Consider the following 17023-nt stretch of genomic DNA (forward strand, 5'->3'; position numbering starts at 1 on the left):
ACTCTCCTGAGCACCAATGTTCTCAGTGTTCCGGTCTGGACAGTATAAGCCCCTATCTAAGAACACCCTCCATTTACTAGCTGCCAGGACAAGGAACGAGAGAGAATTGTACACAATCACCTCTCAGTATGAAAACCCGCCAAAGAGGCAGTTTTAAGGGTTATTTTCTCCTCTGTAATTAAACCCATTATTATTCAAGTTAACAGAGGATGGCGTACAGATCGGGAGGGGAGATTTTAATGTTGTTGAGAGCCCCGAATGTCATCGTGATAGGATGTGGGCAGATGAAGTGAGTTATGGAGGGGTGACGGAGCACCTTGGTGGCCCTATGGCCTCCAAGGTGGACAGAGACGCAGGTACAGTCACTCACCGCTCCTCTTTCTTCTGGCAGATGCACTCGCCAATAATCTCCTTGATTTCAGGATCCACAACCTTGTTGTAGCTGGCAGGCTTCACCCCCTGATAACAGAAAAGGAAGGGAAAAAACAGTTCAGAGGGATGGCCGGAAGCCATGAGTAAGTATGGTGGAGAAAATAAAAAGGGAGACAGAGAGAGATGGCCACAAGTATTCACATAGCTTACCAAAGGTTGTCATAATTTTCCAAATGTTTTTGTTTGCACACCTCAAATTCTTTAGTGTTATGACATTCTGACTTTAGTAGTTTTCTGAACAATGTGCAGACAACTCATTAAAAACGTTGATCACATTTCAAGAGGTGTCAACATCACTTGTCAGATCGTTAATGCTTTAAACAAGCCCCTTTCTGCAACTCCGTGGACTGAAAATAGTATTTTCAGGAACTGACACATTCATACAGATACTTATACAGTGTGTAGTCTGGTTAAAAGCTATCAGAGTTTCCCGTGGTTAAAGGATAAATAAATATACTTCTGTGGTCTCTCCAGGGCATGCCGATATTCATAGAGTAAAGTAGACAGAGAAAAAAACTGCTGCTGCCAGACAGAGGGGCTTCTGTTTCTAAAAGCAGGTGGATACAAACAAGCAAGATTTCTGGCTCTCACAGACCTGTAACTTCTTCTTTAAAGGGCTCCTCTGTCCTCCACTCGTTACCTGTATTAATGGCACCTGTTTGAACTTGTTATCAGTATAAAAGACACCTGTCCACAACCCCAAACAGTCACACTCCAAACTCCACTATGGCCAAAACCAAAGAGCTGTCAAAGGACACCAGAAACAAAATTGTAGAACCTGCACCAGGCTGGGAAGACTGAATCTGCAATAGGTAAGCAGCTTGGTTTGAAGAAATCAACTGTGGGAGCGATTATTAGGAAATGGAAGACAACTGATAATCTCCCTCGATCTGGTGCTCCACGCAAGATCTCACCCCGTGGGGTCAAAATGATCACAAGAAAGGTGAGCAAAAATCCCAGAACCACACGGGGGGTACCTAGTGAATGACCTGCAGAGAGCTGGGACCAAAGTAACAAAGCCTACCATCAGTAACACACTACGCCACCAGGGACTCAAATCCTGCAGTGCCAGACGTGTCCCCCTGCTTAAGCCAGTACATGTCCAGGCCTGTCTGAAGTTTGCTAGAGAGCATTTGGATGATCCAGAAGAAGATTGGGAGAATGTCATATGGTCAGATGAAACCAAAATATAACTTTTTGGTAAAAACTCAACTCGTCGTGTTTTGAGGACAAAGAATGCTGAGTTGCATCCAAAGAACACCATACCTACTGTGAATCATGGGGGTGGAAACATCATGCTTTGGGGCTGTTTTTCTGCAAAGGGACCAGGACGACTGATCCGTGTAAAGGAAAGAATGAATAGGGCCATGTATCGTGAGATTTTGAGTGAAAACCTCCTTCCATCAGCAAGGGCATTGAAGATGAAACGTGGCTGGGTCTTTCAGCATGACAATGATCCTAAACACACCGCCCGGGCAACGAAGGAGTGGCTTCGTAAGAAGCATTTCAAGGTCCTGGAGTGGCCTAGCCAGTCTCCAGATCTCAACCCCATAGAAAATCTTTGGAGGGAGTTGAAAGTCCGTGTTGCCCAGCAACAGCCCCAAAACATCATTGCTCTAGAGGAGATTTGCATGGAGGAATGGGCCAAAATACCAGCAACAGTGTGTGAAAACCTAGTGAAGACTAACAGAAAACGTTTGACCTCTGTCATTGCCAACAAAGGGTATATAACAAAGTATTGAGATAAACTTTTGTTATTGACCAAATACTTATTTTCCACCATAATTTGCAAATAAATTCATAAAAAATCCTACAATGTGATTTTCTGGATAATTTTTTCGCATTTTGTCTGTCATAGTTGAAGTGTACCTATGATGAAAATTACAGGCCTCATCTTTTTAAGAGGGAGAACTTGCACAATTGGTGGCTGACTAAATACTTTTTTGCCCCACTGTATGTAAACTTCTGACCCACTGGAATTGTGATACAGTGTATTATAAGTGAAATAATGGGTTAGTAAACAATTGTTGGAAAAATGTCTTGTGTCATGCACAATGTAGATGTCCTAACCGACGTACCAAAACTATAGTTTGTGGAGTGGTTGAAAAACAAGTTAATGACTCCAACCTAAGTGTATGTAAACTTCCGACTTCAACTGTATATGCTTTAGCCAAAGCCAACACCTCTGACTATCCTTACCATACCATGCAGAATATATGCATGTGCTTTAGTGCCAAGTCCTCTGATTATCATTGACAATGCTAGTCAGCGGAGTTGGCTAAAGTACAGATCTGGGACCAGGCTAAGATGAGTCATCCTACTTCAGCAGTGCCTGCCAAGTTTTAAAAGTGCAAAATCAATACCCTTCATCAAATATATCATGGCTCCGGACACCCCCTGATCTAAAAACAGTTTGCTGCATTCATCACTGTGATGCTCTTTTCCTCACTGGCATAGAGTGGAATACAAGATTAGATCTATGAAGAATTGAGGGGTTCTGGACTCCCTAAGCAGTGCCATATGGCACATCATGACCATCTTTACTCTCCAGTAAACTAGTGAATTATTCAAGTATCAAGAACCATGGGGCTGACTGGTAACATAACCCCTACCATGGAAAGGTCTTGTATCTCCTTACCCTCCACTCTCATTGAGGAGTAGCGTACCATGAAAACCTTACTGATAATTGGAGAGAGAATCGTACTATAAACATTTTACGGACACAGTATATTCTACATTAGTTATTTTTTGTTCATTTTTAGTCCCATCCTTCAGCTACACTCAACCCCTCCCATCTATCTCTGTAGACCATCCAGTTTTGATTTCTTGTCAGCTCGGGGATTCGATCTTGCAAACTTTCGGTTACTAGTCCAACGATCTAACCACTAGGCTGCCTACCGCCCCACCCAGCAGTGCTATTTGCGGAGTTAACTCAAGGTAAATGCTGCAATTCTTTAGCCATTCCTGAACATGCGACCCAAAACAAGCTACTTATGGACAGTACCAAAACAAATGATCTAATGATTCTGGCCTTTAAATCTTTAATGCTGAATACCCCTGGTTACTTGAGATCTGTGGCTGCCATTCATAGAAATCACAGTGCTAACATGAATGACTGAAATTGGTCATTTGGTGTCTAGCCTAGTTGTGAGTGTTACCTATATACGAGCTAAATTGGTTTACATTTTAAATGTGGACTCACGCTGGTGACTTTGCGGTAGATCTGTGCAGCGTTCTGGCACTCCGAGTACGGGTACTCTGAGGTGGCCATCTCCAACATGCACATCCCAAAGGCATAGACATCCACTGACTCATCATAGTGCTCCTCATACATCTCTGGGGCCATGAACTCTGGGGTGCCTGGGAGGACATGGTCAAAGGTTAGACAGCAGGACATTTTTGGAATCTGGAGACTGTTGTCCATTTTAGAAATATATAGATGATACACCAGGTGTTACTGATGCAGTCTGATTGGATCTCCTACCTATGACACTCTTGGCGAAGGAGGCCCTCTTGAGCGTGGCCAACCCCAGGTCTCCTATCTTGACGGAGCCGGTGGGGCCCGTGATGAAGATGTTGTCACACTTCAGGTCTCTGTGGATGATGGGAGGGGCTCTGGTGTGGAGGAAGTGAAGACCCTTCAGGATCTGCCTACACCAGCTCCTCAGAACCTTGGGCTTCATTACCTTGAAGCGCTTCAGATATCTACAGGTGGGAAAAGGACATCAGTATCACCATTCATATATTCAGAGTTTTGGGATTGATAATCCAGTCAAAAATAAAAGGTAATTTAGAGCAAATATTCATGTGCATATCACTCCATTGCCTCTTTTTGCAGTACTACATTGCTTAGTAATCTCAATGATAAATAATACTCCCACACACATTAACTGGTTTGTTGGGGGGAATGCATGTAAAAAAAGGTGTTGTTTTACATCTATGACTAGATCCCGCATTGCCCAATTATAGCCTCTTCTTTTGACTATCATCATCATCCTCTCCCATCTTCAGCAGGTGTAACAGTACACTCACGTTTTGAGCGTGCCTGATGTCATGAGCTCCGTTACCAGGACGATGCATTTCTTCCCTTTGAGGGGTGACTCCCAAAAGTCATAGAAGCGGACGATGTTGGGGTGCTGCAGCCCCTTCAGCATCTCTGCCTCCTCCTTAAACCGCTGACGCTCTACTTTGGTCAGCTTACGGTCCTGAGGGAGAGGACAGAGAAGCTACACTAAATCCAGGGTTGTGGTCAGGAGACAAAAGATTATGAGAGAAAATATGCCTGGTTGAACCTAGATCATTTTCAATGTTATACAGAATTATTTGTGAAAAACTCTTAAAGCAATGGCTATAGTGGTACAAGGGGAGGAAAACACTTCAGAGATCATGTGAAATGAAGAGATCATTAGTAACAGTTTTTTTGAGAAAGACCTATAAGCAGAACAAACAGATGGGAGAGAGGGACCGTGTGAAGGAGGCTCTTCCATTGATCTCTGTCTGTGCCTGTTTGTCTGTCCGGTATTAGTGTGTCTATCAGAGCCATATTCAGCTCATTAATTGGACCATATGTTTGACCCAACTGGTCACCCTCGAAAGGAACTTGCAATTGAGTAGCCCCCAGAGCAATGATTACTTTGGGAAGTGAGGACCAGTACTGTGGAAAATCAGTGGTGCAAGCATGGCTCAGATCACACAGGCACTGGCTGCAAGGCACCATGTGGTCTACTTCAGTAGGAGCAGAGGATCTTTCACATTATGCATGTCAGTGGGTGTCACTATTAGGGCTGTGGCGGTCATTTCATTTTGTGAGCCGGTGACCGTCAGGCAAAAATAACTGCCAGTATCATGGTAATTGACTGTTAATTAACATAAACCCATTTAGCATCTCCTGGCTTCCACACATAGCCTACAATCCACTGATACAGACATTTGGAACATCTATTTTTTTAAGTCTAATAAATCCATGTAATATAGCCTCCACCATCACAATAAATCCATGATTTCTTTTAGACAGGTCTAAAGAAAGATGATAAATAAAATGTAGATATATTTCAGAAGAACAGAATAGCATACTCTGAGCTGTCCTTATGTTAGGCCCTGAATGTAAATGGATCCCATCGCATTTAACTGTACTGATGGGTTGTTGTTCATTTACATAAAAACACTGTGTTATTTAGCAAATGTGGCACTCTGGTTTTGGCACATGCGCTCTAGCAACAGCTCACAGATATATCGGATTCGGGAAGTTATTCACATCCCTTGACTTTTTACACATTTTGTTGTGTTACAAACTTATTTTTAAATAGAATTTTAAAAAGATTATCCTCAAACTACACACAATACCCCATAATGACAAAGCGAAATCAGACCTTTTGAAATGTTTGCTAATTTATTAAAAATAAACACAGAAATACCTTACAGTATTATTCAGACCTTTTGCTATGTGACTCGAAATTGAGCTCAGGTGCATCCTGTTTCCATTGATCATCCTCAAGATGTTTCTACAACTTGATTGGAGTCAACCTGAGGTAAATTCAATTGATTGGACATGATATGGAAAGGCACACACCTGTCTATATAAGGTTCCACAGTTGACAGTGCATGTCAGAGCAAAAACCATGCCATAAGCTCAAATTAAATTGTCTGTGAGGCTCCAAGACAGGATTGTATTGAGGCACAGATCTGGGGAAGGGTACCAAAACATGTCTGCAGCATTGAAGGTCCCCAAGAACACAGTGGCCTCCATCACCCTTAAATGGAAGTTTGGAACCACCATGACTCTTCCTAGAGCTGGCCTCCCCACCAAACTGAGCAATCAGGGGAGAAGGGCATTGGTCAGGGAGATGACCAAGAATCCGATGGTCACTCTGACAGAGCTCCAGAGATCCTCTGTGGAGATGGGAGAACCATCTCTGCAGCACTCCACCAATCAGGCCTTTTTGGTAGAGTGGCCAAATGGAATCCACTCCTCAGTAAAAGGCATAGGAGAGCCCGCTTGGAATTTGCCAAAAGGCACCTAAAGACTCTCAGGCCATGAGAAACAACATTCTCTGGTCTGATGAAGCCAAAATTGAACTCTTTGGCCTGAATGCCAAGCGTCACGTCTGGAAAAAATCTTGCACCATCCCTACGGTGAAGCATGGTTGTGGCAGAATCATGCTGTGGGTATGTTTTTCAGGGACAAGGACTGGGAGACCAGGATCGATGGAAAGATGAACGGAGCAAAGTACAGAGAGATCCTTGATGAAAACCTGCTCCAAAGCGCTCAGGTCCTCAGACTGGGGCGAAGGTTCTCCTTCCAACAGGACAACGACCCTAAGCACACAGCCAAGCAGTGACAGAGCGGCTGAGATGCAATAGATAGTAGTGATGCACCGATATTATATTTTTGGCCGATACCGATATCCAATATTTTCCTTGCCAAAAACACGATACCGATAGTTAAAATTTTAGTGGCCTTTTAAGCATTCTAGTACAGTTAAATAGTTAACACACACACATGGACGCAGTGGTCTAAGGCACTGCATCTCAGTGCAAGAGGCGTCGCTACAGTCCCTGCTTCGAATCGTGCAAATTCCACTATTGCGCCTAATCCTTATTGTGGCTAGCTTCACAACATAAACCGGTCCGGTCGAGTGTCAATAGCCAGATGAAGCTAGCTGGCTGCTTATAACGTTAGCTTTGGGTAACAGGGTTAAGTAGCTGGCTAGCTATTTATTTTCATGACCTGAAGTTCAATTTCAATAGGCAAACAACAAGTGGTAACCTAGCTAATACTTACAAGTATTCCTAAATCATTGCTAAGAATAATGAAAATGCCGTTTCTACTGGTCATTGTTTTCAGGCTGGTTGTATTGGTGCTAGCTAGTAAACACATCGTTCGTGGCTGGTGTTTGCAGACTTTTAAGTACAGCTTTGACAGTGCTAATTTTTTGACACCCAAAGACCCAAACGGCATTCCATAGTAAGTATGTCGTGAAGCTAATAGCAGTGATGCTATTACTGTGTAACTCGAGTAGGGCAACATCTGAACAATAGCGCACTTGTGTGTACCGGTGCTCGATCAGTCGGCGAAAGCCAACATCACCCAGGACAAAGAACGGTTGATTGTCAAAGGCAATTAATTCCATAATCTTGGCTTTAATGGATTTCGCCTTTGAGCTGTCTTGCTGAAAAGTTGTTACTCTTTCAAATGACTGCTAGACTTGTTGACTGCTCAATCCACACAGTAGACATTGTGGGTGTCAATTACGCCATGTATCTACGTTATCTACAGTTGAAGTCGGAAGTATAAACACCTGCCTCTAATTGAGAACCAATCTAGGCAACCATAGACCTACAAAAACACCTAGATGGAAACAACCCCATAAATCTACAAACCCCTAGACAGTACCAACACCCTAGATGAGACAAAAACACACATACCACCCTCGTCACACCCTGACCTAACCAAAATATATAAAGAAAACAAAGAATACTCAGGTCAGGGCGTGACAATATTTCAGGTTTTATTTCTTTCATCACATTCCCAGTGGGTCAGAAGTTTACATACACTCAATTAGTATTTGGTAGCATCGCCTTTAAAATGTTTAACTTGGGTCAAATGTTTTGGGTAGCCTTCCACAATAAGTTGGGTGAATTTTGGCCTGTTCCCCCTGACAGAGCTGGTGTAACTGAGTCAGGTTTGTAGGCCTCCTTGCTCGCACATGCTTTTTCAGTTCTGCCCACAAATGTACAGGATTGAGTTCAGGGCTTCGTGATGGCCACTCCAATAACTTGACATTGCTGTCCTTAAGCCATTTTGCCACAACTTTGGAAGTATGCTTGGGATCATTGTCCATTTGGAAGACCCATTCGCGACCAAGCTTTAACTTCCTGACTGATGCCTTGAGATGTTGCTTCAATATATCCACAATTTTCCTCCTCATGATGCCATCTATTTTGTGAAGTGCACCCATCCCTCCTGCAGCAAAGCACCCCCACAACATGATGCTGCCACCCCCGTGCTTCACAGTTGGGATGGTGTTCAAACATAACGATGGTCATTATGGCCAAACAGTTCTATTTTTGTTTCATCAGACCAGAGGACATTTCTACAAAAAGTATGATTTTTGTCCCGATGTGCAGTTGCAAACCGTAGTCTGGCTTTTTTTATGGCGGTTTTGGAGCAGTGGCTTCTTCCTTGCTGAGCGGCCTTTCAGGTTATGCCCATATAGGACTCGTTTTACTGTGGATATAGAGACCTGTTTTGTACCCGTTTCCTCCAGCATCTTCACAAGGTCCTTTGCTGTTGTTCTGGGATTGATTTGCACATTTCGCACCAAAGTATGTTCATCTCTAGGAGACAGAACATGTCTCCTTCCTGAATGGTATGACGGCTGCGTGGTCCCATGGTGTTTATACTTGCGTACTATTGTTTGTACAGATGAACGTGGTACCTTCAGGCATTCGGACATTGCTCCCAAGGATGAACCAGACCTGTGGAGGTCTACAATTTGTTTTCTGAGGTTTTGGCTGATTTCTTTTGATTTTTCCATGATGGCAAGCAAAGAGGCACGGGGTTTGAAGGTAGGCCTTGAAATAAATCCACAGGTACACCTCCAATTGACTGAAATAATGTAAATTAGCCTATCAGAAGCTTCTAAAGCCTTGACAATTTTCCAAGCTGTTTAAAGGCACAGTCAACTTAGTGTATGTAAACTTCTGACCCACTGGAATTGTGATACAGTGAATTATAAGTGAATTAATCTGTCTATAAACAATTGTTGGAAAAACAACTTGTGTCATGCACAAAGTAGATGTCCTAACTGACTTGCCAAAACTATAGTTAGTTAATTAACAAGAAATTTGTGGAGTGGTTGAAAAACGAGTTTTAATGACTCCAACCTAAGTGTATGTAAACTTTTGACCAACTGTAGGTACGCACGGTAGCTTTGACATCGGTTTTTAACATTGGCGTTAAACTAGACATCGGGCCGATACCGGATGTTCGCATTTTTTGCGAATATCGGCCAATTCCGATATATCGTGCATTCTTAATAGATAGTGTAGGATACAGTGTATACATATGAGATAAGTAATGTGATATATGTAAACATTCTTAAAGTGGCATCTCTGGAGAGACCTGAAAATAGCTGTGCAGCAACACTCCCCATCCAACCTGACAGAGCTTGAGAGGATCTGCAGAGAAGAATGGGAGAAACTCACCAAATACAGGTGTCGTGACGTTGGTACCATTAATGCGATGATTATTATTATTATTATTATTATTAGGGGTTATTATTAGGGATGCATGATATATCGGTGAACATATCGGAATCTGCCGATATTAGCTAAAAATAGCAACGTCGGTATCGGTCCGATGTCTAGTTTAACGCTTATGTGAAAAACCAATGTCGTAATGAGGCCACATAAATTTTTGCGCTTCACGTGCAACACAACATTCCTAACCTAGCCCACAATGTCTACTGTGTGGATCGAGCAGTCCACAAGTTAAGCAGTCATTTGAAATAGTAAGAAAATTTCAGCGAGACAACTCAAAGGCAAAAACCATTAAAGCCAAGATAATGGAATTCATTGCCTTTGACAATCAACCATTCTCTGTCGTGGGTGATGTTGGCTTTCGCCGACTGGTCGAGCACCGGTACACACTAACGTTACCAAGTGCGCTATTGTTCAGATGTTGCCCTACCGGAGTTACACAGTAATAGCGTCACTGCTATTAGCTTCACGACATACTATGGAACGCAGTTTGGGTCTTAGCATGTCAAAAAAGATGCACATCAAATAACACTATTTGACAATAACACTATTTGACGCGTTACAGAACACAGTTCTATTATAGAATGTTGTGTGTTCTGAATTTGCACGTGCAAGCCAAGTGCCACCACTGTCATCAGTAGCAGTGTCAAAGCTGTACAAAAAAAAGTCTGCAAACACCGGCCACGAACGATGTGTTTACAATACCGCATTGGTAATAAAGCATTATTTGTTAGACCGCAACTTCTGGGGTAGCTAGCTAGCTTTAGCTTGGTACCTAGCTAGCACCAATACAACCAGCCTGAAAACAATGTCCAATAGAAACTGCAATAATTTTCACTATTCTTAGCAATGATTTAGGAATCCTTGTAAGTATTAGCTAGGTAGCCACTTGTTGTTCACCTATTGTAATTGAACATCAGTTCATGAAAATAAATAGCTAACCAGCTACTTAACCCTGTTGCCCAAAGCTAACGTTATAAGTAGCAAGCTAGTGTCATCTGGCTAGTGAGGCTCGACCTGACCGGGTTATGTGGATTAGGCACAATAGTAGAATTTGCGGTTTGCCTTCAAAATAAAAGTGATATAGGTGGTTACAATTGGTGGAATCACGGCATATTTAGACTAGATAATGTTAAACAAGGTTGGAATGTGAAGCAATGAAATGGGGTATCAGTCTACTCTCTGACACCCACAGAACACAACTGTGAAGAGTTTATGCAAATATTAGCGTTGTAGCTCTTTGCGGGACTGTGACCATGTGAAATGACCTCCCCAATCAGCCTATTGTGTGTACTGACATTCATATTGCACTGTACAGCTTTACCTAAGGATTGGGGATCAACGAAATGGGGTAACAGTCTACTCAAAACCCAATATATTTTTTCCCAACGTCCTCCTCAGAGTTATCTGACTCCAAAACATCCACGCAGTATTGTTTTTCCTCTGGAATAGTGTTCAATCCACATAGGTTGACAATAAATGTGGCTCCATTCACAGTTGTTTCAGAGTCCCGCAATAAGAGCTACGATGCTAATGTTCTCTGGGTGTCACTGAGTAGACTGATACCCCATGTCATTGATCCACAATCCATTGGTATGGTTGTACAGTGAAATAAGTATGCCCCCAATGCAATTCTAAAGTATAAGATATCCAGTGTGAATTCAACAGATTTTTGTCAAATTAACAAATTGTCTTTTGGTGATTTTATATAACATTCCAACCTCGTTTAGCATGATCTAGTAAATTATGGCACAAGTCTACTATTTGTATGCATTTGCATCACTGTCAATGACATACTTTTATTATGAAGGGTAACCGCAAAGTCTACTATTGTGGCTAATCCTTATTGTGGCTAGCTTCACATAGATGGGTCCGACCACCATTAATCAAATAAGAACAGTCTTATAAATTAGGGTAATTTTAGATGATGACACCTAGCTATATAGTTAACTAGCTAACTATAGCAATTGAAACAGATGTCGTTTTGATATGTTTTTGGGGAAGAAAATTGCTTGCATCCATGAGCTAGCTAGCTTTTTTTATGACCAGCACTGTAGGTGCACGAGACAACTTTACCAGCATGAATCGTTGTGAAATTAAATATGAGTGAGTTATTACACATTGATTACACTATGTAAAAATGCTTATGAAAGAGTTCAATTATTATGTGACGTGCAGTCATATTCAGGTCCTGATTGGTCAACAACCTTATTTGACACGTCAAATAGTGTTATTTGACGTGTATCTTTTGTAACTTCTTGACGCTACCCATCCCGTTAGCGGGATAATTTTTGTTGGCAACCGCTGAATAGCATAGCGCCACAGTCAAATAACATTACTAAAAAATATTAATATTCATGAAATCACAAAAATGCTTATGAAATCGAAATCACAAAAATCGCAAAACACAGCTTAGCCTTTTGTTAATCCACCTGTCGTCTCAGATTTTGAAATGATGCTTTACAGAGAAAGCAATCCAAGCGTGTGTAAGTTTATCGATAGCAAAGCATAACATTATGTACACTAAGCATTAAGTAGCTAGGTCACGAAAATCAGAAAAGCAATCAAATTAATCGTTTACCTTTGTTGTGTAACTGGGAGTCTCGTGAGTGAAAACATCCGAAGATCATCAAATGTTTCTTTTGTTCCATAAAGATTATTTTTATACCCAAAATACCTCCGTTTGTTTGTCGCGTTAGGTTCAGAAATCCACAGGAAAGAGCGGTCACGACAACGCAAACGTATATTCCAAATAATATCCATAATGTCCACAGAAACATGTCAAACATGTTTTTTATAATCAATCCTCAGGTTGTTTTTAAAATATATATTCGATAATATACCAACTGGGTGTGTAGGTTTTTCCAATAACACCGGGAGAAACAATGGCCGCTTTACTCTGTAGCGCAAAACTCACTCAGAGCCCCCACCTATCCACTTACGCAATGTGATCTTTCACGCTCATTTAAAAAAAATAAAAGCCTGAAACTATGTCTGAAGACTGTTGACACCTTAGGGAAGCCATAGAAAAGGAATCTGGTTGATATCCCTTTAGATGGAGGATAGGCATGCATAGGAACAGAGAGGTTTCAAAATAAGAGGCACTTCCTGATTGGATTTTCCTCAGGTTTTTGCTTGCAATATCAGTTCTGTTATACTCACAGACAATGTTTTTACAGTTTTGGAAACTTTAGAGTGTATCCTATCCCAATCTGACAATTATATGCATATTCTAGTTTCTGGGGCTGAGAAATAGGCAGTTTCAAATGGGTAAGTTTTTTTTAGCCAAAAACTAAAATACTGTCCCCTACACGCAAAAGGTTAACATGCAAAGACTCAAACGGCGTTCGGTAGAAATCCTGGTTGAGAATGAAACGACTGGACAAATGAACAATGAAACAGCACAGCAAGTAAGTGAAAGAAATAGGTTTTGATTATGTTTTACTGGTAATGGGGACATACGTAAATGCCAACAAAATAACTTTTTGGTCAGTGTGTGTGTGTGTGTGTGTGTGTGTGTGTGTGTGTGTGTGTGTGTAACCTTTATTTAACTAGGCAAGTCAGTTAAGAACAAATTCTTATTTTCAATGACTGCCTACCCCGGCCAAACCTGGGTGACGCTGGGCCAATTGTGCGCCACACTATGGGACTCAAGCACGGCCGGATGTGATACAGCCTGGATTCGAACCAAGGACTGTAGTGATGCCTCTTCCACTGAGATGCAGTGCCTTACACCACTGCATCCATGTGTGTGTTAACTATTTCACTGTACTAGAATGCTTAAAAGGCCGCAAAAATGTTTAAATATCGGTTATCGGTATCATTTTTTTTGTCAAGGAAAATATCGGATATCGTATCGGCAGAGAATGTCATATTGGTGCGTCACTAATAATTTTATCAAGTCAATTAACTGTTTAATTATTAACATGATTAAGTTAATCATGTAACAATTAAGTCATTAGCAATCTTGGGGCACCACTGAAAAAGTTTGTTTAATGAGTTACCGTTTCTTGAATTAAGAATATATTTATAGCTGTAGAGTTATCATCTTAGTCATCCATTAATTATCATTGTTACCTCATCAGTCTCATTCTGAACATTGTTGACTTCAAATCTGCACAAACCCTAGTCTCCATGATGAATCAGTGATACACAAATTGGCTAAATAATCACACAGATATACATAAACACACACACACAGGATACATTGGTTACTAACATGTTGCAATGAAAAGAAAAGTCCCTGGTGGACTAACCTGATATGACGGCTTGTTACATCTCCCGTGGGAGAAGAAGAGAGAGGAATTCAACTAATCGTACATACAGTTGAATAATACGCTCATCGTAAATATGGATATTTAGCATCCTAACAACCGCTCATTCGGATTTAGAAATGCATCACATATTTACGCTTGTATGTCCTTGCCGTCTCTTTGTTGAAATCAACCGGTGCATCTATGGAGAGTTGATTATCAGAAGTCTCTGGTTGTCCACTAGAGGTCACCATGTCCTTAGTAGTTGTAGTAGGTTGTTCTCGGAGTGTCTGTTAGGACGGATCTTCCAGAGGTGTACTACACGGTGTTCAACGGGCTTTATTCTTCACTCTGTTTAGAATAGTTACCCTAGAGATACCTATAGTGGTGAGGGGGAATTGTTCTGTGTCTCTGGTCGTCTTTCCTAGGCTAACAGTGGATAAACAGCTGCAGGCAATGTTCCTGTATAGTCTTCTTCTTCTTAGAGAGAGAGAGAGAGAGAGAGAGAGAGAGAGAGAGAGCGCGTTTCCTAGGCTAACAGTGCATAAACAGCTGCAGACAATGTTCCTGTATAGTCAATTGTAAACCATTTCTCAGCCGTGTAGCCACCGCTTCCCGCTGTCTGGTAGAGATTTTCTTCTTCTCTGTTAAAAGTTTGAGTTTCTAACCATTTCGTACCTTTCAGCTCACGCTTTCGGTCACGCTGGTCTCTTTTTAAATGTCAACCATTTCAACATGTAGCCACAGCTCCACATTTTCTGGTCTAATGTAAATATCGTTAGCAGCTCTTTTATGCCCTCGCCTTGGAGGGCGGTTCCATCACATTGCCACGTCTGTGCTCACGTGGGCGAAGTTAGAAGGCTAAAATCACATTTCATCTTCTCACAAATAGTTTCATATTTAATCATAGAAGTTCCACAACTGGGACATATACATTTGTAGAGTTACCGTTATTTGGTTATACCGTCCTTAATGATATCAAACAACAACTTATTTGACATGATTATTGTTGAGCCCCACGAACCATTTACCACATTATTTACATTAGAAATGTCCACCCTTTTTGTGTTACAGTACTGCAAAGTCTCTCTCTGTGGTAACAAATGGATTTTTAATTCCATTTCTGCAGAGGGGGAGAGAGAGTTCCTGCAAGGTATTTACAAGCCGGTTGTTAAGTCATAAAACTCTGGTGGGAGAGAGGGGGGGGGGCAGACCTAGCGCCTATGATCCTCACCTAAGTGGGAAAGTCATGACACAGGTGTGCCAAGCTTGTAGCATCATACCCAAGAAGGCTCGAGGCTGTAATCGCTGCCAATGATGCTTCAACAAAGTACTGAGTAAAGGTCTGAAAACTTGTAATATTTCACTACATCTCAGTGTAATATTTCAGTTTGTTTTTTATACATTTGCAAAAAGCAAACCTATTTTTGCTTTGTCATTATGGGGTATTGTGTGTAGATTGACAAGGGGGAAAAAACAATTCCATTTTAGAACGTAACAAACGTAACAAAAAGTGGGAAAAGTCAAGGGGTCTGAATACTCCGAATGCACTGTATAGTGCGAGTACCTATAGCCTACTACATGATGAGATTATCATGGACAAAAGAACAAGATTATTTTTAGTTGTCAAACAGCAACCATCATGTCACCAGAATAAGACCCTTGATATTTAATGGAAAGGAGGATCATGCTCATACCATGCACTTTGACCACCCTGTGAAGTTCATTATAACACATTTCATCTGTGTACTTTCATCTGTATCACAGCATACCTTTCCGAGTCGTAGTGAGAGGACCACACACCATATCATTGTGTGACTTCCAAGTTTACTTCGAAATGATGGTTATATAAATTTTTGCGCATAATGGCATTTCCACCACCATTCCTCGCATAATTAATTTTACAGACACAAAAAGATCCCACGTTGTCTAGTGTATTTTGTTGTCAACATTTGGAAAGTTTACTGACAAATTGGCTGTTTCCATCAGGCCTGTCGTGCCATTTTTGTTTTACCCCCCTTTTTCTCCCCAATTTCGTGGTATCCAAATGTTAGTAGTTACTGTCTTGTCTCATCGCTGCAACTCCCGTACAGACTCAGGAGAAGCGAAGGTCGAGAGCCATGCGTCCTCCGAAACACAACCCAACCAAGCCGCACTGCTTCTTAACTAGAGGTCGACCGATTAATCGGAATGGCCGATTAATTGGGGCCGATTTCAAGTTTTCATAACAATCAGGAATCTGTATTTTTGGACACCGATTTGGCCAATTTATTATTATTATTTTTTTACCACCTTAATTTAATCTTTATTTAACTAGGGAAGTTAGTTAAGAACACATTCTTATTTCCGATGACGGCCTAGCAACAGTGGGTTAACTGCCTTGTTCAGGGGCAGAACGACAGATTTTTACCTTGTCAGCTCGGGGATACAATCTTGCAGCATTACAGTTAACTAGTCCAACGCTCTAACGAGCTGCCTCTCATTGCACTCCACGAGAGTGCCTGTTACGCGAATGCAGTAAGCCAAGGTAGGTTGCTAGCTAGTATTAAACTTATCTTATAAAAAACAATCAATCAATCATAATCACTAGATAAACTAGTAATATCAATCAACCATGTGTAGTTATCTAGCGTGTCCCGTATATAATCGATGTGGTGCGTATTCGCGAAAAAGGACCGTCCTTGCCCCAATGTGTACCTAACCATAAACATCAATAACTTTCTTAAAATCAATACACAGAAGAATATAATTTTAACTGCATATTTAGCGAAAAGAAATCCAGGTTTGCAGGCAATATTAACCAGGTGAAATTGTGTCACTTCACTTGCGTTCATTGCACGCAGAGTCAGGGTATATGCAACAGTTTGGGACACCTAATTTGACAGATTACATTGAAGATTGTGCAATGTAACAGGAATATTTAGATTTATGGATGCCACCCGTTAGATGAAATAGGGAGCGTTTCCGTATTTCACTGAAAGAATAAAACGTCTCGTTTTCGAGATGATAGTTTCCGGATTCGACCATATTAATGACCTAAGGTTCGTATTTCTTTGTGTTATTATGTTATAATTAAG

At 41.3% G+C, this 17023-nt stretch overlaps 1 protein-coding gene across 8 annotated transcripts in view; it reads right to left on the reverse strand.

Moving 5' to 3' along the window:
• The window catches only part of LOC112215744 (serine/threonine-protein kinase WNK2), a 175833-nt gene that overhangs the window by 70556 nt on the left and 88254 nt on the right, over positions 1 to 17023 (reverse strand). For all 8 annotated transcript variants that reach the window (XM_024375092.2, XM_042299216.1, XM_024375091.2 and 5 more), the window contains exons 3-6: positions 4465 to 4637; positions 3917 to 4137; positions 3635 to 3792; positions 371 to 459 (exon numbers count right to left, since the gene is read on the reverse strand). In XM_024375092.2, the coding sequence (XP_024230860.1) occupies positions 371 to 459; positions 3635 to 3792; positions 3917 to 4137; positions 4465 to 4637 (641 nt within the window). The remainder of the gene's footprint in view (positions 1 to 370; positions 460 to 3634; positions 3793 to 3916; positions 4138 to 4464; positions 4638 to 17023) is intronic.

This window comes from Oncorhynchus tshawytscha, linkage group LG16 (genome assembly GCF_018296145.1).
Source record: "Oncorhynchus tshawytscha isolate Ot180627B linkage group LG16, Otsh_v2.0, whole genome shotgun sequence".
Lineage (NCBI taxonomy): Eukaryota > Metazoa > Chordata > Actinopteri > Salmoniformes > Salmonidae > Oncorhynchus > Oncorhynchus tshawytscha.